Source organism: Nomascus leucogenys, chromosome 12 (assembly GCF_006542625.1).
Source record: "Nomascus leucogenys isolate Asia chromosome 12, Asia_NLE_v1, whole genome shotgun sequence".
NCBI classification, from domain to species: Eukaryota; Metazoa; Chordata; class Mammalia; order Primates; family Hylobatidae; genus Nomascus; species Nomascus leucogenys.
The window spans coordinates 9,841,460-9,862,205 of NC_044392.1; the positions used below are offsets into that span (position 1 = coordinate 9,841,460).

At 49.2% G+C, this 20,746-nt stretch overlaps 1 protein-coding gene across 1 annotated transcript; it reads right to left on the reverse strand.

Moving 5' to 3' along the window:
- Positions 1–335: 335 nt before the first annotated feature.
- On the reverse strand, positions 336–1,646 carry CITED4 (Cbp/p300 interacting transactivator with Glu/Asp rich carboxy-terminal domain 4). Its single transcript, XM_030823190.1, has one exon. The coding sequence runs from the start codon at positions 1,407–1,409 to the stop codon at positions 855–857; it is 555 nt and encodes a 184-aa protein (XP_030679050.1). The 5' UTR covers positions 1,410–1,646; the 3' UTR covers positions 336–854.
- Between the last annotated feature and the right edge of the window lie 19,100 nt (positions 1,647–20,746).

Sequence of the window (20,746 nt, forward strand, 5' to 3'; positions counted from 1 at the left end):
TCTTGGGCAAAGGAGAGAGTCAGGGTCCAAAGCTAGGCTGTCTGAACCCGGTGTCACCCAGCTCCTCTCTAGCAGAGCACCAAGCTCCCCCTTCCCTAGGAGCTGGGAAGCCCAGTGGGTTACCCCACCACCCAATGGCAGCCTCTGCCCTCCAGGTTGTGACATAACAATTGCACAACCCACGAGATATTTTTGAAAGAAACTGTCGGTTTCCTCTCCTGGGCACTGCTGGGGACTGTGGCCCCCATGCCATCCAGTGTCTTCAGCAGCCTTGGGACTTCGGAAGCTAAATATAGTCAGGGCTCGGGGTGATAAGGAAACGAAAACGGCAAGACTGTAAAGTGACCCAGTTTTATTTTGGTTTTGGAGGCCAGATAGGGCATTGCTCCACGGGTTCGGGCTGTACAACCTTCCCCTCCTTGAGGTGGGAGGCCCAGCAACCACAGGGCCCAGGCAGCGGGGTGGGAGGTTCAGGAGATGGTGGCTCTGGGGACCCGATCCCGAGGAGAGAGGGGGAAGCAGGCAGAGGCCTGCAATGGCTCAGATTGGGGGAAGAGGGAGGCGAGGGGGAGAGGACACGATCCAAGAACCAGAGTCCGAAAGCTGAAGCTGGTCCAATTTCCTTCACTTTACGGCCGAGGCTGGGGTCGGAGAAGTGAAGCCAAACTGTCCTCCCGCAAGAGGCAAGGCCTGGAGGGACGCCAGGGTCCCAGTCTGGTGCCGGGCCCCGCGCACACAGCCGCCGCCTCCACCCTCGCGGAGGGCGCGCTCGGGGCCCAGTCGCTGGGTGCGGGGTCCGGTGGGCAGTCGGGCCCCTTCTCCTCTCCGGCACGCCTGGCGGGCGCCGGCCGCGCTCAGCAGCTCACGGAGCCGGCGGGCGGCGCGGACCCCAAGTCCGAGAAGCAGTCGAATTCGCTCTGGCCCAGGAAGAGCTCGGGCAGCTCGCGCACGCGGTGCAGCCCGAGCTCCAGCTCCAGCGACGTCAGCGCCTCCTCGTCGATGAGTTCGGCGTCCATGCCGCCCAGGGCGTGCGCGGGCGGCGGCGGGGCTGCGGCACTGGGCGCCGGCTGCGGGCCCGGGGGGCCTCCCGGGGCGTTGGGGGGCGCGGCCGCGCGGCCGGGGTACGGCGACGCCACAGGCTGCAGGTGCGCGCTGCCCGCGGCCGGTGGAGGCACGGCCGGAAAGGGCTGAAAGGAGGACGGCGGTCCGAAGGCCCCGTACGCCAGGGCCCCAGGTTGAGGGGGCGGCGGCGGCCCCAGCGGAGCCCCCAGCGGCCTCAGCCCGCTGTCCAGGCCCGGGCCCGCGTACGGCGGCAGAGTCCGGAGCGCATGAGGGCCATGGGCGGCCGCGGCGGACGGCGGCCTCTGCACCAGGCGGTAGCCCTCGGCGAGCATCAGGTGGTCGGCCATGGCGGCGGGCCGGCTGCCTGCGGGGACAGCGCGCGGTGGTCAGCGCCGGCTCCCCCGGCCCGGGCCAGCGGCTCCTCTGCGGCGGGAGACCCGGGCACCGTGCGGTCCCTGCAGCTCGGCCGGGCGGAGCAAAACCAAACCCGACTGGTGCCCCCGCCCAGCCCACTGCTGCGCACCTTGCGGCCGCAGCTCCGGGCCACTAAGGTCCGCACCGGGTAGAGCTCCGAAACCTCCGCGCCGCGTACCGGGGCTCGGCGTATTCTTATAGCCAGAGGCGGGGCTTCCCCGCCCTCGGACGCTCATTGGCTGGGCGAGACGCTTCTGGGCGGGCCGCGCACGCCTGCATCTAGGTCTTGGCCCCGCCCCCCGCTGGAACCCCGCCCCTTGGGGCCCTGGCCCCGCCCCAGGCTCTGAGTACCGCCCCGGGACGTGGTATTTGGCACTTTCCGAGGGATTCGGTCTGGCCTTCAGGGCTTCGGAATCGAGCTTGGCTGGGGTCGAGCTTGAACTGACCAGAAGGTGGGGTGGGAGGGCTAGAGTTTTAGGCCCCCCAAGAGCTGCAGGATGTCAGGCCTACGCAACCTTTTAACTTTCCAGATAGAGACCGAGGCTCAGTGGCGGAAGAGGCTTCCTGGAAATACACAGCAAAGCCTTGATCAAAGTGAGACTGCACAGCTACACAGGGCGCATGCACCTTAGCGGTGCAGGGTCCTCGCAGGAGGTCAGCTGTCCATTCCCATAACCCCCAGGAGAGCCTGTTGCTCGTCCTCTAGTTCCCACTGCACCTTGTCTGTTGAAGCACGTACTTAGCTGTTATTAAAGTAATTTATGGGCACGTCTCCTGAAGGACTTGTTCATCTTCTTCTCAGCACTTGGCCCAGAGCCTGGCCCAGAGCAGTCTTTTAGTAAAAGCTGAGTGAATGAACTAATGATGGAATGAATTGCAACTCTCAGCTGAGCCTCAGTTTCTTCATCTGTAAAAGGTAAAGAACAGCAGCACTGACCCTTTGTGAGGGGTAAGTGAGGGCATGTGTATACAGTGCCCGGCACAGTGCCTGGTATGTGGTAGATGCTCAAAAGTGCCCCTTAGATGAAAGAAAGGCTATTTAAGTTCTGTCCCAAAGGGCCTTCCCTTGATAACAGCAATAATAACTTGGACTTTTAAAGTGATTTACATTCTACAAGTATTTTGTTGGGGGCGGGACATGGATTATCAGCCCCATTTTGGTGATAAGGAGAAGCACACAAAGAGAAAGTGGCTGTCCTGAGGTCACAGGCAGCCGGAATTAGCGTGTGAATGCCATGTGTTTTCCAAGTCCTTAGGGCAACTGGAGTCTTTCCCGCGGCCAGGAGTCAGCCTCCCAGAACCTTGCCCTCCACACATTTGACACTCTCTCTCCCTTCTCTGAACTTCCTCCCCCAGTGGCGTCCTTGGGACTTCCTGGAACTTGGGTTTATCCAGTTGATGTAGAGGGGAGAGCCCTAGAGTGAGAATTCAGAGGCCCAAGGTCTTTTTTTCCCTCTTTCTTCTTCTTATGTTTTTAAATAGAGAAGGGAGTGGGGGACGGCGTAGGGGAGTGAAGAGGGCCTCACGCTGATCTTGAATCCCTGGCCTCAAGTGACCCTCCCACCTCAGCCTTCCAAAATGCTGGGATTACAGGCATGAGCCACTGTGCCCAGCCGGAGGCCCAAGTTCTAATCATACCTCTGCCACCCGCAGGTGTGTGACCTCCACCACCAACCAGCTGTGACTGCTGAGGGTTGAGCGGGGAGTATTACTTGATTCCCCAGGGCCTCAGCTTTCTGCTCTGTGGAAGGGAGACGGTGATCTTACCTGGTCAGCCTGAGAGCTTGTGGGAAGTGATAAATGACCATGGGTGTGGTCACATTTTTGTGAAGTGTAAAAAGCTACACCCTGGAATTTATTCTCCTGAATCTTTCTCTACAGGTAAGGCTTCTCACAGGAATTCCTAAACCTGGCCATACCTCACACTTATCTGGAGATATGGGGGGTAAGGGGTGGGTGAGTGGGGGCTTTGAGAAAGAAGGAAAATCTCTGCCCAGTTTGGGAGATGAAAGTGAGAGGATTGCTTGAGCCCAGGAGTTCAAGACCAGCCTGGGAAACATAGTGAGACCCTGCCTCTACAAAAAATTAAATAATTAGTTGGGCATGGTGGCAGGTATCTGTAGTCTGAGCTACCCAGGAGGCTCAGGTGGGAGGATTAGCTGAGCCCTGGAGGTGGAGGCTGCAGTGAGCCATGATGGCACCACTGCACTCCAGCCTGGGCGACAGCGATCTTGTCTCAAAAAAACAACAGGCGGGCCAGGTGAGTGGCTCACGCTTGTAATCCCAGCACTTTGGGAGGCCGAGGCAAGTAGATCCCTTGAGCTCAGGAGTTCGAGACCCCTGTCTCTGCAAAAATAAAACATAAAAAATTAGCTTGGCATGGTGGTGTGCACTTGCAGTCCTTGCTACTCGGGAGGTTAAGGTGGGAGGATCACTTGAGCCTGGGAAGTTGAGGCTACAGTGAGCTATGATTGCACCACTGCACTCCAGCCTGGGTGATGTAGGGAGACCCTCTCTCAAAAAACAAAAAAACAAACAAAACAAACAAAAAATTATTCTGCTATCATTGGTCTTAGGACACCAGCATTTGGGAGCCATTGCACCACCAGATGATTTTCCATTAAAAAAAAAATGTGTGTGTAACTAATGTTTAAGAAGTTCTTTAGGCCAGGCATGGTGGCTCACGCCTGTAATCCCAGCACTTTGGGAGGCCAAGGTAGGCAGATCACCTGAGATCAGGAGTTTGAGACCAGCCTGGCCAACATGATGAAACCCTGTCTCGATTAAAAATACAAAAATTAGCTGGGTGTGGTAGCACACGCCTGTAATCTCAGCTACTCAAGAGGCTGAGGCAGGAGAATTGCTTGCACCCAGGAGGCCGAGGTTGCAGTGAGCCGAGATAGTGCCACTGCACTCCAGCCCCAGCGAGACTCCATCTCAAAAAAAAAAAAAAAGAAAAAGAAAAGACACACACAAAAAAAGGAAAAATAGGGTAGGAAGGAGGTTGGGGTGCAGGGGAGGAGGGGAGCAAGTTGTAGTATTAAGTGGGATATCTGGGGCAAAAGCGGGCTGGGCATGGTGGCTCACGCCTGTAATCCCAGCACTTTGGGAGGCTGAGGTGGGCAGGTCACTTGAGGTCAGGAATTTGAGATCAGCCTGGCCAACATGGTGAAACCCTGTCTCTACAAAAAGTACAAAAATTAGCTGGGTGTGGTGGCGCCCACCTGTAGTCCCAGCTACTCAGGAGGCTGAGGCAGGAGAATCTCCAGAACCCAGGAGGCAGAGGTTGCAGTGAGCCAAGATGGCACCACTGCACTCCAGCCTGGGCAACAAAGCAAGACTCTATCTTAAGAAAAAAAAAAAAAAAGTGGTATCAGCAGGGAGAACGCTGGAGCAGCACTTCTAACACTGTAGCAACAAGTCCTGAAGTGTCAGCCTTTCCAGGGACCCCATTAGAAATGCACATTCTAGGACCGTACACCAGACTCAAATCAATTTCTGGATCAGAAACTGGGCTGGAACTCAGCATCTGTGTTTTAATAAGCCCTGTGGGTGATTCTGATTAAGGATCTCTGAGTTAGGGGGAAGCCTTAGGCAGGGGTGAGCCGCAGCCCTAAGGGAGTGTGGACAGAGTGCAGTGGGGCTGGGAGGGTAGCAGGGAGGCCAGCTGCATTGAGGCCTTGCAAGGACTTTGGCAGAGGAGTGACATGATCTGGCCTTTGCTCTGAAAGTGTTGCTGTGGTCGGACCTCATTTGTTTCTAGAGTTACCATAAACTGCTTCCTCCAGGCTCCTTGGATGCCCCAAGCACATTCGCTTCTCAGGACTCTTGCTGTGCCCTCTGCCTGGAACGCCTTTCCTTCAGACGCCACAAGACCTGCCCTGACCACCCTCTGTCCATTCTGTCCCCTTACTCTGTTTCGCTTCTGTCCTTAGCACCCACCACCATACAGTCATGCACTGCATTACATTTAGGTCAAGACAGTGGTCCTATAAGATTACAATGGAGCTGACAAATTCCTATCACCTAGTGACCTTGTAGCCACTCCAACGTCATAACGCAACACATTCCTCACGTGTTTGTGGTGATGCTGGTGTAAACAAACCTACTGTGCCCCCAGTCATATAAAAGTATAGCACATACAATTATGTACAGTACACTTGATAATGATGATAAACAACCATGTTACTGGTTTATGTACTTATGATACGTTTTATTGTTATTTTAGAGTGTACTCCTTCTACTTAAAAAAAAAAAAGTTAACTGTAAAGCAGCCTCAGGCAGGTCCTTCAGGAGGTATTGCGGAAGGCGCTGTTATCACACGAGATGACAGCTGCATGTTATTGCCTCTGCAGACCTTCCAGTGCGCCAAGGTGTGGAGGTGGAAGACAGTGATATTGATGATCCTGACCCCAGGCTAATGTGTGTGTTTGTGTCTTAGTTTTTAACAAAAAAAGTAAAAAAAAAATATATATTGAAAATAGAGAAAAGCTTCTAGGATAAGGATATAAAGAACAAAAACGGGCTGCGTGTGGCGGCTCACACCTGTAATCCCAACACTTTGAGACACTGAGGCAGGAGGCTCACTTGAACCCAGGTGTTTGAAACTAGCCTGGTCAACATAGCAAGGTCCTTGTATCTACCAATAATAAAAAAAATTAGTCAGGCATGATGGCATGCACCTGTAGTCCCAGCTAAGACTCTAGGGAGGCTGAGACAGGAGAATCACCTGAACCCAGGAGGCAGAGGTTGCAGTGAGCCAAGATCGTGCCACTGCACTGTAGCCTGGGCAACAGAGCAAGACTCTGTCCCAAACAAATAAATAAAGTGAAAGAAGGAAAGGCTGTACGATGTGTTTGTGTTTTAAGCTAAATGCTATTACAAAAGAGTTTAAAAGTTTTGAAAAGTATATAATGTTACAGTAAGCTAAGGTTAATTTATTATTAAAGAAATAAATCTTGTTTATAAATTCAGTGTAGCTTATAAAGACTACAGCAGTGTACAGTAATGTCCTAGGCCTTCGCATTCCCTCACCACTCACTCAGTTACCCAGAGCAACCTCCAGTCCTTCAAGCTGCACTTGTGGTAAGTGCCCTATGTAGGTGTACCAGTTTTTAAAAATCTTTTATACTGTTTCTTTTTTCTTTTTTTTTTGAGTCACAGTCTCTTTTTGTTGCCCGGGCTGGAGTGTAATGGCACGATCTTGGCTCACTGCAACCTCCGCCTCCTGGGTCCAAGCAATTCTCCTGCCTCAGCCTCCGGAGTAGCTGGGGTTATAGGTGTGCATCACCACGCCTGGCTAATTTTTTAATTTTTAGTAGAGACGGGGTTTCACCATGTTGGCCAGGCTGGTCTCGAACTCCTGACCTCAAGTGATCCACCTGCCTCGGCCTCCCAAAGTGTTAGGATTAGAGGCGTGAGCCACTGTGCCTGTCCCATAGTGTAGTTTTACACCGTATTTTTACTATACCTTTTCTATGTTTAGGTACATGAATCCTTACCATTGTGTTTGAGTTGCCTGCGATGCTCAGCCCAGTAGCATATGCCGCACAGGTTCGTAGCCTAGGAGCAATAGGTTATACCACATAACCTAGGTGCATAGTAGACTGTGCCATCTGGGTCTGTGTAAGTACACTCCATGATGTTTGCACAATGATACGATCACCTGACAACATGTTTCTCAGAACATATCTGCATTGTTAAGTGACTCGTGACTGTATTTCAAAGAATGATTCCCCACCACTAGGTCAGCTCCCAGGGAGCACAGGCATTGAATATCTTGCTCTACACAGTCTTTCCAAGGCATCAGAACAGTGCTTGACACGTAGTAGGGACTTAATAAACATTGATTGAATGAATAAATTAGGCACAGAAAAACTTACTGTCCTTGTGGCTCATGCCTGTAATCCCAAGACTTATAGTAAGTATTCTTATCCTCACTGTCCTTATATTTGAGCAAAGACTTTTGGACAGAGAAGGAAACTGAGGTCCAGAAAATGGTTGGAATTGCTGTATGTATGTGGAGCGTATATGCGTGGTGTGCGTGTGGTGGAATCAGGAGTGGAAGCGACATTTGTAGCCCTTGGAGCAGAGCCTTTCACACTGACCTAAGCTGCTTTTACCCTAAGCCACACCTTTACAAGCACGAGTAGACAGGACCATGGTAGACTTTGGTCCAGGTGGGCATTGGCCAAGGAAAGGCACTGGGCCCTGAGCTTTTTTTCTTTTTTTTTTGCGTCACAGTCTCTTTTTGTTGCCCGGGCTGGAGTGTAATGGCACGATCTTGGCTCACTGCAACCTCCGCCTCCTGGGTCCAAGCAATTCTCCTGCCTCTCCTGTCCAGTCCCCCTTCTGAGGACACACCGGAGGATCCACCCTAGGTGGCTTCTACCTCCCTCAAAGGCCTCAGGTCCTGACTGGCGTGGGCACTTGATTTGCCACCTCTAGGGTTTGGCTCTTGCCGACTGCCGCATTTCCAACACTCAGCAAGGGACGAGGCTCAGACCGGCCTCAGCAAATACCGTTTAGAGATTGACTGAGACTGGAGGTCTCATGAGAGGGTGTGGGGAGGACCTCATTCTCAAACTTCTGAGCTGGTTTCCTGATCCATAGCTGACCAGGCTCCCAACCCCCACCGCCCCCCGCCAGGCAGCTTAGCAGACTTACACTCAAACCTGGTGGCTTCTCTGATGCTGAGGTCTGGGCTGACTGGCAGGCAGAGTTTGTCTCCTCTGCCACTTTTTCTCTATGTTGCAGAGGAGAGGAGATATTGCTACCACATCCCCCAAGGGCCATGTCCTCTAAGAGACCCCAGCTGATGGTCTGCACCATTGTACCTGAGGCTCAGATGAGAAGAATGAGGCTACAGGTTGGACGCAGTGGCTCATGTCTGTAGTCCCAGCTGCTGGAGAGGCTGGGGCAGGAGGATCACTTGAGCCCAGGAGTGAGCCATGATTACACCACTGCACTCCAGCCTGGCTGACAAAGTGAGACCCAGTCTCAAAAAAAATTAAAAAATAAAAATTAAAAAAGATTGAGGCTACAGCACCTGATTGTAACAAGAATAACATTAGTTAATGTTTGCTGAATATAGTATACCAGAAATGGCCTGGATGCTTTACAGATACTGTCTTATTTAATCCTCATAATAAACCTGTGAATAGTTACTACTATCATTTCCATTACACAGAGGAGGAAACTGGGACTCAGAATGGAAAGTGACCACAGGGCCACATAGCTAGTGATGGAGGACAGGCATGTGGAAGCTCTGCTAGTTGCCTCTCAGGGGGCACTTTCCTCTTCCCCTTTACCTGCATACACTCCTGCCCCAACAATATCAGCATAAGAGAAAGGTAATATTTGAGCAAAAACCTAAAGGAGGTGAGGGAATTGGCCAAGCAGACATGGAGGTGAGTAGGAGAGCATTCTAGACAGAGGAAAGAGCCCTCCATATCTGCTTGGCCAATATTACCTTTCTCTTATGCTGAGCACCCTATTTAATTGCAGTGGTTTTCAAATATGTCTGCAAATTCTCTGATACTTCTCCCTTAAATTTCCCTCTCCTTGAATGTGGGATAGACATAGTGACTTACTTCCAGCTAAGAGAATACAGCAGAAGTGATGGTGTCATTTCCAAGACTAGGTCATTAAAGATATTGTGGGTTCCTCCTTGCTCTCACTCTGGAATACTTGCCCTGGGGAAAGTTAGCTGACATGTTGTGAGGATACTCAAGCAGCCCCATGGGGAGGCCCACATGACAAGGGACCGAGGCGTCTTGCCACCAGTCAGTGAGGAATTAAGGCCTTTTGCCAATGGCTGTATGTGTGAGCCATCTTGGAAGCAGCTCCTCCAGCCCCAGTCAAGCTTTCAGATGACTGCAGCCCCAGCCGACATCTTGTTTGCAAACTCATGAGAAACCCTGAGCCAGAATGACCTAGCTAAGCTACTCCTGGATTCCTGACCCACAGAAACTCACATACTAAATGTATGTTGTTTTAAACTGCTCAGTGTTGGGGTAATTTGTTACACAGCAATAGATAGTTGTCCCTTGGTATCCATGGGGTATTGATTTTAGACTCCCCATGGATACAAAAATCCTCATTTGCTCAAGTTCTTAATATAAAATGACATAGTATTTGCATATAACCTATGCATTATCCTTTGGTATTCCTTAAATCATCTCTAGAGTACTTATAATATTGAATACAATGTAAATGCTATGTAAATAGCTGTTATACTCTATTGTTTAGGGAATAGTGACAAGAGGAAAAAGTCTGTACATGTTCAGTACAGATATAATTTTTTTTTTTTTGGACATGGTCTTAAAGTGCAGTGGTATGAGCATGGCTCACTGCAGCCTCAACCTTCCAGGCTCAAGTAATCCTCCCACCTCAGGCTTCCGAGTAGCTGGGGCTACAGGCATGCACCACCATGCTTGGCTAATTATTTTTTCTTTTTTGTAGAGATGTAGTCTTGCTATGTTGTCCAGGCTGGTCTTGAACTCCTGGGCTCAAGTGATCCTCCCACCTTGGCTTCTCAAAGTTCTGGAATTATGGGCATGAGCCACTGCACCTGGCCTAGACACAATTTAAAACAATTTTTTTTTTTCAATTTGAGACTGGTTGAATTCAAAGATTCACAGACTTGTGGTAAAACCCACAAATACTGGTCGACTGTATATTAATATAGTAACCTGTCTCCTTTCCATCCCCCAAATGGGCCTTACCTTTTATCATTGACTAACACACTAAGTAACTTTTTGTTTTGTTTTGTTTTGTTTTGTTTTAGAGGCAGGGTCTCACTGTGTCAACCAGACTGGAGTGCAGTGGCACAGTGTAGCCTTGACCTCCTGGGCTCCAGCAATTTTCCAGCCTCAGCCTCCCAAAGCACTAGGATTATAGGCGTGAGCCACCGTGCTTTGCCTCATTCCACATTTTAATACTTAGAGAACCTACAACTATATTTTATTGATTCTAAGACACAAAAATCTTTTTTCACACTAACTTTTCCAAAATAAAAATCGTTTAGGCCAGGCATGGTGGCTCATCCCTGTAATTCCAGTATTTTGGGAGGCCAAGGTGAGTGGATTGTTTTAGCTCAAAAGTTGGAGACCAGTCTGGGCAACATGGCAAAATGCTGTCTCTACAAAAAATTAAAAAATTAGCTGGGCATGGTGGCATCTGCCTGTAGTCCCAGCTACTTGGGAGGCTGAGGTGGGAGGATGGCCTGAGCCCAGGAGGTGGAGGTTGTAGTGAGATGAGATCGTGCCACTGCACTCCAGCCTGGGCAACACAGCCAGATCCTGTCTCAAAGAAAAAAAGAATCTTTTAAAATTGATAACATTTCATATTAATGAGATACAGTATGAATCAGGCACTGGTCTAGTTGTCTAAATGAAACAGGCAAAGTTCCCTGCCCGTGTGGAGCTGATATTCTGATGGTAGAGAGATAAATAATTAAACATAATAAATAAGTAAATTAGGCTGGGCCCAGTAAATCACACTTGTAATCCCAGTGCTTTGAGAGGCTGAGGCGGGAGGATTGCTTGTGCCCAGGAGGTTGAGGCTACGGTGAGCCATGATCGTGCCGCTGCACCCCAGACTGGGTGACAGAGCAAGACTCTGTCTCAGGAAAAAAAAAAAAAAAAAAGTAGAATGACAGATGCTGATTTTGTTTAGGGCATCAATTTGCCCAGCCAAAAATCGTACGCATTCCTGGCCAATGAGGTCTGAGCAGAAAAGGCTGGGTGGGGCTTCCTGGAAAGCTCTTTGAAAACAAATGGGATTATCCAGAATACGTAAACTCACAGAGACAGAATGCAGACTGGTGGTTACCAGGTGCTGGGAGGAAGGGAGAATGGGGAGCAACTGCTTAATGCACACAAGGGTTCCTTTACGGATGATAAAAAATGTTTTGGAACTAGATAGAGTCGGTTGTTGCACACACATGGTGAATGTATTAAATGCCACCGAATTATTCATTTTTAAATGGCTAATTTTATATTACATAGATTTCCCCACAATTGAAGGGAAAAACAAACAGACGGTTTCAGCCAGCACTCACTTTTTGTGCTTTGCCTTTCCTCTTTTTCTGCCAGGTATGAGGGTGTGATGCCTAGAAAGGCAGCAGCCATTTTTTCAGCATTAGTACAGAATCATAGTTACAATAACAGCTAACACTCATAGAGCACTTAATATAGAGCCTGGTACTGTTTTAAGCTCTTTGCATACATCTACTCATTTAATATTTACAACAATTCCATAAGGAAGATACTGTTATTTCCATGTTATAAATGAGAAAACAGGTACGGAGAAGAAAAATCATGGTCCATGCTAAGGACGGCAGAGTGAAATCTAGTTGAAGCCTGAACCCTCCATGCGCCGTGGAAACTCTGTAGCAGCCCTGAATTCCTACCTTGGCCTTCTTAACTATTTGAAAAAAGCGCCCCCTATTTAATTAAACCATTTTAGTTAGGTTTCTGTTCCACACATCCTGAGATTCAAAGCCAGGTATGTCTGACATCAGTGCAAGTGTACCTAAGCACTCTGCTCTCCCGGCCTGCAAATAAGTGGTCAAGTGCTTTTCAGCCTCTCTGATCCCAATAGATGGTGGCCCTCTTGAAGGTGGAGGGGGGTCTTCCTCCACTGTGAAGTCCCATCATTGAGCACGGGTCCTGGTCCAGTTGGAGCAGTGCAGTGAGGTGTTGGGATTAGCAGTCTGGACCCAGAGAAGGGGCTCAGAGTGCAGTGAGGGAGACATTCACTGGTGTAGAGCAGACATCAAAGATGAAGTGAGCCTAGAGGCAGGGGAACTTCACGACGGTCGGGATCTGGACAGATGAAGAAGGCAGGAAATGGGCTTTCCAAACAAACAGCACAGCTTTTGAGGAAAAGCACCACGATGTGAATGCACAGAGTGACGTTCAGGAAGTACCAGTAGCTGGGTGAGGCCGGAAAAATGGGTGTTGAGAGAGGGAGAGATCAGTCCTGAAGGGTGAAGACCCTTGAAAGTCAGGACTCAGAACATTGAAAATCATCTGTGCAGAGCTTTCTGTGTCATCTCAGTGCAACAAGGAGAAATGGCAGGAGGTGTTTCTCCCATTTTACAGAAAGGAACTGATGTTCAGAGAGGCTTAGTTTGGCTAATGTTGCCTCACTAGCAAGTGGCAAGAGTGGGACTTGAACTGCGGTCTTTTAACCTCCTGCCCTACACTTGCCTGCTCAAGCAAGCGATCGTCAGCCTGCCTCTGTGGATAGGGAGGGACAACAGAAGCATTCCGAGCGGGCAAGGGATGCTCCTTCTATCGAACTTTCTCTTTTGCCAGTGGAAAGTATGGAATGGATTTGAGGTGACTTGCTAGGGCATGGCAGTGAACCCGTTCATTCATTCATTCATTCATTTATTCCTTCAAAAGAACACTTGCTGAGCTTCTACTGTGCGCCAGTCACTCCCCGATATCATGGAGCTTTCAATTTAGTGACAAGAGAGTCAAGAACCGAGTGGAAAAAAACCCAAACAATTACAAACTGTCAAGGGCTAGGAAGGAAACAAGCAAGGTGATGTGAACTTATGTTAGGAAGAGGGGTCAGGGAAGGCCTCAGTGAGAGGTGACAATAGGTTGAACCCTGATGGGGAGGAGGAGCCAACTGTGCCGAGAACAGAAGGAAGATGTTGGGGCAAAGAAGGCAGTGTGTGCAAATGGAAGCCCTGAGGCTGGAGGGCGGTGAGCTGAGCATCGACCATCAAGCAGGTAGGCACGGGGCAGATTGTTGGGGCACCAAGTCAAGAGTTTGGGTTGTGTCGCGAGTGGGATGGTAAGCCACTGGAGCCAGGAGGTCACCCTGCATGACCCAAACCCTGTGACCCTGTGGAAGAGGGAGATTAGGAAAGGCAGGAGGGGCTCAACCAGCTGCAATGGAGTCACATGTAAAGGAGGCAGGGGCATTAAGTTCTAAAATCAGCAGGTAAGGCAAAAGTCATATGCAGTCCTTAAGAACTCAGTAAGGAGGCTGGGCGCAGTGGCTCATGTCTATAATCCCAGCACTTTGGGAGGCTGAGGTGGGTGGATCACTTGAGGTCAGGAGTTCGTGACCAGCCTGGTCAACATGGAGAAACCCCATTTCTACTAAAAATTAAAAAAAAAAAAAATTAGCTAGGTGTAGTGGCATGTGCCTGTAGTCCCAGCTACTTGGGAGGCTGAGGCAGGAGAATTGCTTGAACCCAGGAGGTGGAGGCTGCAGTGAGCCAAGATCATGCCACTGGGCGACAGAGCAAGAGTCCGTCTCAAAAAAAAAAAAAAATTCAGTAAGGAGCTTATTACATTTTTGTGAATTCAATCTTTATAGTAATAGGTATGTTTTTATATATGCTACATAGTAATATGCAGTATATGAAAAAGCATATATGCAGTATATGGGAAAAGCATATATTTACACTATAGACAAAGTGTATAATTTAATATTGCTTTTTTTTTTTTTGAGACAGGGTCTTGCTCTGTTACCCAGGCTGGAGTAATGGCACAATCATTTACCAAGTGGAAAAATCATATGCCAATGGCACAAGTTGCAGCCTTGAACTTCCGGGCTCAAGCCATCCTCCTGCCTCAGCCTCTGGAGTACCTGGGACTACAAGCATGCACCACCCACCACATCCAGCTTTTTTTTTTTTTTTTCCTTCCTTCCTTCCTTCCTTCCTTCCCCTCATTCCTTCCTTCCTTTCTTCCTTCCTTTCTTTTTCTTTTTTTTTTTTTTGTAATAGAGATGAGGTCTTGCTATGTTGTCCAGGCTGATCTCAAATTCCCGAGCTCAAGCAATTTTCCTGCCTCGGCCCTCTAATATTGCATTTAAACACATAAAAGAGAGAAAAGTGAGTTGGCTTGTGCCTATAAAGTTGTTTGTGTGAATTACAATGTAAGTACACTGAGACTCCCCAGAATGCATGCTGTTGCTGCCCCTTCCAGATCCCCTTTCCCAGCTGCCATGATGTAGACTACTAACAGTCACAGCTGCCCCCTTCTCTTGAGAATTGTCCTCAGCCAAATGGAAGCTTCCCATCTCCCCCACCCTAGTCCTTGCCAGTCCTGGGGAGAAACTAGTAAGGGGTATAAAAGGCTGGTCCCCTTGTCTCAATGTGTGACTGACTCTGTGGAGTAATTGGCTGGGACCTGTTCATCTTTCCTCCTTCCTTTCTCTCTCTCTCTCTTTTAAAAATTATTATTATTATTATTTTTAGATACAGGATCTCACTATATTGACCAGGCTGGTTTTGAACTCCTGAACTCAAGCAATCCTCCTGCTTCAGCCTCCCAAAGTGCTGGGATTACAGGTGTGAGCCACTGCATCTGGCCAGATGATGACCTTGACCTCTGATTGCCGCCACATAACTGGAACTCAGAGACCTTCTTGCACATCTGTGGAAAGGGGAGTTTGCTTTGAACTGCATTTCCTCACCAGCGTCACCCATTCCTTAAGAGTCAGGCTGATAAACGAGTCAATGCTGAGCCCAAACCAGGCAGGATTAATCATTTCCTCCTCCACACTGCTGCTGCTGCGGCTGCTGCATCCTGTGTCTGAGTCATTTCCTCATCTTTAATAGCTAACATGATGCCCAGTACAAAAGAGGTATGGGGGAACATTTACTGAATGAATGTCATTGAATCTGACACCGTTGGATGTTGAATCCACTCAGTCCACTTGGCCACACTTTAAGCAGCATGAAGGTAGAGCCAAGTTTTGTTTTTTCTTTTAGAGACGCTATGAAAATAGGTAGAGCTAAGTTTTACTCTTTGGTGTGGGAAGGGCAGGATGGTGCAGTGCAAGAGCATGAGCTCTGCAGACACTCAGGAGTCCTGTGCTTGAATTCCAACTCTGTGCCTCTGGGTCTTCAAATTTTAGGCAAATTATTTCTCTTGGAACCTCAGTTTCCTCATCTGTAAAATGGGGGTGATATTAACAAGAGTTATGTGCCAGGCAATTAGGAGGATTAAATGAGATAATGCAACTAAAATTTCCATCATTGGCCTAACACAAAGTAGGAGCTTGGTAAATATTAATTTTCTCTACTCTGGTATTCCCATAGGACCTGGAACATGGCAGACAGTCAGTAAATGCTAGGTCACCTTCAGGCCACCCTGGACCATCCAGCTCTAGCTAAGCCATCAGCTGACTACAACTACATGAATGAGCCCAGGAGATAAGAGCAGAAGAATCACCTAGCTGAGCACAGCCAAACTGCAGCATATAGTATCATGAGCTAATAAACAATTCCTGCGTTAAGCCCTAAGCCCTAACAATTTGAAGTCCTTGTTATACAGCAAACACTGTTGCAAACAATGACGTTTTAAGAAGAGCTGGGATCAAGCTGGTATTTAGGAGCAACTGAAACCGGGACTCTCTTATTCTGTCTCATGCCTTTCCTTTTTTCTGCACATTATCTTCCCTCTCTTTCATAGCACATTGATTTTCTTCATGGTGCAGAGAAAAAGGTTGAGTTTTATAGCTTGCATCTTCAAGATAATGGAGAAAAACTGATTCCTTTTTCTGCATCTCAGATCTAAAAATCCCTGGGAAAAGACTCATTGGCCCAGCTTAGGTCAAGCCTCCCCTTGGACCAATCAACTGGTAATGGAGTGGGGAGGGCACTCCATCACAACACACACGCTAGATGACACATGAGCAAAACTATCCCAAGCACTGTTTTAAGGCTTAACATGTGTTAACTGACTTCATCCTCATAATACAACAATCCCATCAGAGCTGTTATTGTCTCTGTTTTGAAGTGAGGAAACTGAAAACAAGCCACAGAGAGGTGAAGTAACTTGCCCAAGACTACACAGCTAAAAAGAGGTGCAGCCAGGACTTACACCACAGCTGTCTGACTCCAGAATCCACCCACTTAATGACCACAATGGTCTGCCTCTCATATTGAGTTCCCGGGGGTTCCAATAGATTGAGGGGTGGGCAGGATGGAGGCACTCCAAGGAAATATCTGGAATGCTAACTCAGAGAAGGGAAGCCTCTGGGGGCCCTTGATTGCACTGTCTTCAGGCCTCTAAATGACTCTCACTAGGCAATGGCAGTGGAAGGTTCTAGATCACCTCAGAAAACAAATCTAGGATCAGCGGGTGGACACCACTGGAAAGTGGACTTCAATCCAATGGTAGGAATTTCTTCAGAGTCAGGGATGTTAGTGTTCAAAGTCACACAACAAGCTGAACTGGGGTTTAAACTTACGCCTGAAGGAGTGCTGAGGCTTTGCTATTAACCACTGTGCCCCATCTTCATTTCCTTCTCAAAATGAGGAAAAGAATATTGGTGGAGGTGGAGCAGGGAGACACAGGGCCTACATCTACCCACATTTCATTAAAGGCCTGCTGTTTCCTAGCAGATGGAGGCTGCTTATGTGATCATCTCCAGTTACTCCATGGGTTTGCCCCGCCCCCTTGGCTGGTGTGTAAATTCCCTGTGGGGAGAGTCATGTGCCCTCTTAAATGCCCAGCCTTGTGCTGTCCTGACTGGGGCCTATGGGATGGGGGAGCTGGGAGGACGCTTCCTGTAGTTCCTCAGGTGCCTCCCAGCATGGCTTAGACTTTGGGGGCAGGGTTGGACCCGGCAGGAAGGGGCAGCTGGGGGTTTCCTCTGAGTGCGACAGCCTGGCTCTTGCTGGGCTGGAAGCCAAGCCTGGGAAGGAATTTCCCAGTCCTGTCTGAATTCTGTTTTCTCTTTTTATTTTTATTTTTAGAGACAGAGTCTCCCTCTGTCACCCAGGCTGGAGTGCAGTGATGTGGTCGTAGCTCACTGTAACCTCAAACTTTTGGGCTCAAGTGACCCTCTCCCCTTAGTCTCAAGAGTGGCTGGGACTACAGGAGAGTGCCCCCATGCCCTGCTAATTATTATTTTTATTTTTATATTTTTTGTAGTGATGAGGGTCTCACTTTGTTGCCCAGGCTGGACTCAAACTCCTGGCCTCAAGTGATCCCTCCACCATAGCTTCCCAAAACCCTGGGATTAGAGACAAACCTGAGCCACTGTGCCTGGCCTGAATTCTGTTTTCTTTGTGGAGGGAGGGAGAATAGCGTGAGAAGATGAATCCTGTTCCTCACCTCCCCAGCAACTAGCCTTAAGGCAGAAGAGGAGAACTGGGGTAGTCTTTATTTGGGAGGAGGAAGCAGCACTTTCTCATAAGGCATCAGGGTTTGGTGCTTCATCTGCTAGGAAAAGAATAATACTCTCACACCCCCAAAGCTAATAGGTGCCCAGGGAAGTCTTGGCTTAGTTGGGTGACCGTGCTGAGAAATAGAAACATAAATGTGGGCCAGGTGCAGTGGCTCATGCTTGTAATCCTAGCACTTTCCGATGCCGAGGCAGGTAGATCTTAAGTCCAGGAGTTCAAGACCAGCCTGGACAATATGGCGAAACCCTGTCTCTACTAAAAAACAAAAACAAAACAAAAAAACAAAAATTAGCTGGGTGTGGTGGTACATGCCTGTAATCCCAGCTGCTCAGGTCACTGAGGGATGAGAATCGTTTGAACCTGGGAGGCGGAGGTTGCAGTGAGTCGAAATTACACCATTGCACTGCAGCCTGGGCTATGTCTCAAAAAAGAAAGAAAGAGAAAGAAAGAAAGAAGAAAGAAAGAAAGAAGAAAGAAAGAAAGGAAGGAAGGAAGGAAGAGAGAGAGAGGAAGGACGGAAGGAAGGAAGGAAGGAAGAAAGGAAGGAGAAAAAAATATAAATGTGAGTCATATATGAAATTGGAAATATTCTAGTAGACACACTTAAGAAAGAGAAACAAGTGGAATAATTTTAATAACAAATTTTATTTAACCCAGTATGTCCAAAATAATATCATTGAAACCTATAATATAAAAATGATTAATGAGACATTTCACAGTTTTTGTACTAGATCTTTGAAATTCAATGTGTATTTTTTACTTACATCACAATTTTTTTTTTTTTTTTTTTTTTTTTTTGAGATGGAGTTTTGCTCTTGTTGCCCTGGCTGGAGTGCAGTGGTGTGATCTTGGCCCACTATAACCTCCGCCTCCCGAGTTCAAGCGATTCTGCTGCCTCAGCCTCCCACGTAGTGGGATTACCATGCCTGGCTAATTTTGTGTTTTTTCCTAGATATGGGGTTTCACCATGTTGGCCAGGCTGTTCTCGAACTCCTGACCTCAGGTGATCTGTCTGCCTCGGCCTCCCAAACTTCTGGAATTACAGGCATGAGTCACCGCACCTGGCCTTATACCACAATTTTCATTAGCCACATACCAACGGTTCTATAGCCACATGTGGCTCATGGCTATCATATTGGACAGAACCACTTCAGATCACAGATTCTGGAAATGAAGATCCAGAAATCTCAGCATTTCTGCATCCTAAGATTGCCTTTGGAAGGACTTTAAGGTCATCTGGTCAAGCCCCTCACACACAAGGAAATGACTTTTCTCGAGGAGACCCACTGCTCCTAGCAAAGTTGATGTCCTCACGCGTGCATCCCAGTCTGGGAAACTCCCCCATTCCAGCAGCCTCCTGCCAGTGGAGACGGGCTACTGACAGCCAGCCTCAGGGCGTAAAACAGGGGCAAGAGGTGAGGCAGGAAGACACTGGAAGGACGAAGAATGGACCCTACTCTGGCGTACTTCCTCTCCTCTGTCACCTTCTCCCTGTCTGGAGGGAATGTCACCGCCTGGGCACAGAGTGGGCAGGAATTCTTTTGTTAACGTCCCAAACTGGAACATAGACTCAGGCCCACCCCTTCCCTTCTGATTCTCCTTTCTCCATATTCATGGCTGCCAACAATGAGCTAGAGCCTGCAAGCTACAAAGATAAGAGGCAGAGGCCCTGGGAAGCAGAAACTTCGCTCCGACTTCATGGGGGAAGGAACAGTTAATTCTGCCTGGGGACCCAGGGCAGGCCTCCCTGCTGGAGGAGGTGTCTGAACAGAAGGAGCAGTGGGGTGGGAAGGCTGGGGGAGGGGTGGGGGGTGTTAGTGATGATGAGGGACAGCAGCCGAAGGGAAAGGGCATCCAGGAAGAGGGTGACAGTCCAAGAAACGGGCAGTATGAGGGAGCTGGTCCCCTATTTTCCCAGGGGCCGTGGCCACTGCTGCTCTTTCTCCTCCCAGAAGTTGCCTTGACTTCCCCTATAAGAACGGGAAAGGAGATACCTATTTTTTTTTTTTTTTTTTTAAAGAGACAAGGTCTCCCTTTGTTGTGCAGGCTGGTGTCAAACTCCTGGCTTCAAGAGATCCTCCTGCCTCTGCCTCCCAAAATGCTGGGACTACAGGCTTAAGCCACTGTGCCCGGCCAGAGAGTCCGTTTTAAAAAAAATCTGTCTGCTTCACCTGAGTTCCTAAAAAGACCAGCACATGGTGGATAGCCAATGAAGGCTTGTTAGTGAATAGAGGAGAGGGCAGAGAGCAGATGAAGGGGCTATCAGGAAAAGACTAGGCCAGCTGGGGCACAGAGTGCAGGACAGGTGGAGGGGCAGGAAGGGGACTGGTGTGTCCTGAGCATCTGGTTTGTCTCCTCATCTTCAGAATCTCGTTCACTCCCCCAGTAGTGAAAGGTAGGTGGTGTTGCTCCCATTCTACAGAGGAGGAAAATGAGGCTCAGTGACCGTCTGGGGTTACGGCTCATTCTGTCTGATTTCAAAAGCCCATCTTTCTAGGTGCTTCCTGGCACGTCCTCACCTGGTTATTGCCAAGAACTCAGCAGTGACCAAGTTCTTGGTAGGCACCCGCGCCTTTGAATTCCTGGTGAAGTGGAGGGTTCCTGGAAAGGCCTTCTGAAACAGAAGGCCGCTACCAGGCTTGGTGATCACCCAGCCACATTCCTCTCCACCCCCAGGTAAGGACGGGAGGCAGTTCTGAGAGGTAAAGCGGCTTGCTCACATGGGGAGTGGGTGGCTGGAGGTGGGATTGACCACCCTGCCCCTGGGCACTGACTCATGGCAGCTGCTGTGGGAAAGCCACTTCCAGCCTTGGCCTTCCCAGCTAGGCAATGGGTAGGATTGCTTTGCCGAATCTGCCTGGGCCTGGAGCCAGGGAACTGGGAAAAAGCTGAGCACAGCACATTGCCAGGGTGCCTCACCCTCTCCCTGCTCCCAGTGACAACAGCTTGCATGGGGCGTCCCTTCCTGTGTGCAGGAGCCTTTCCAGTTTCCAGAGGGACCAGGCCAGGCCCGGGCCCTGATGCTCCTCAAATCCCCAGTACCCAGCACAGGCCGGGTGACCCACCATCCTGGTGTGCTGAGGACTGTCTTAGTTTCAG

Excerpts from the sequence above, each read along its gene's own strand:
- CITED4 (XM_030823190.1), bottom strand. The coding sequence starts at position 1,409 with ATGGCCGACCACCTGATGCTCGCCGAGGGCTACCGCCTGGTGCAGAGG.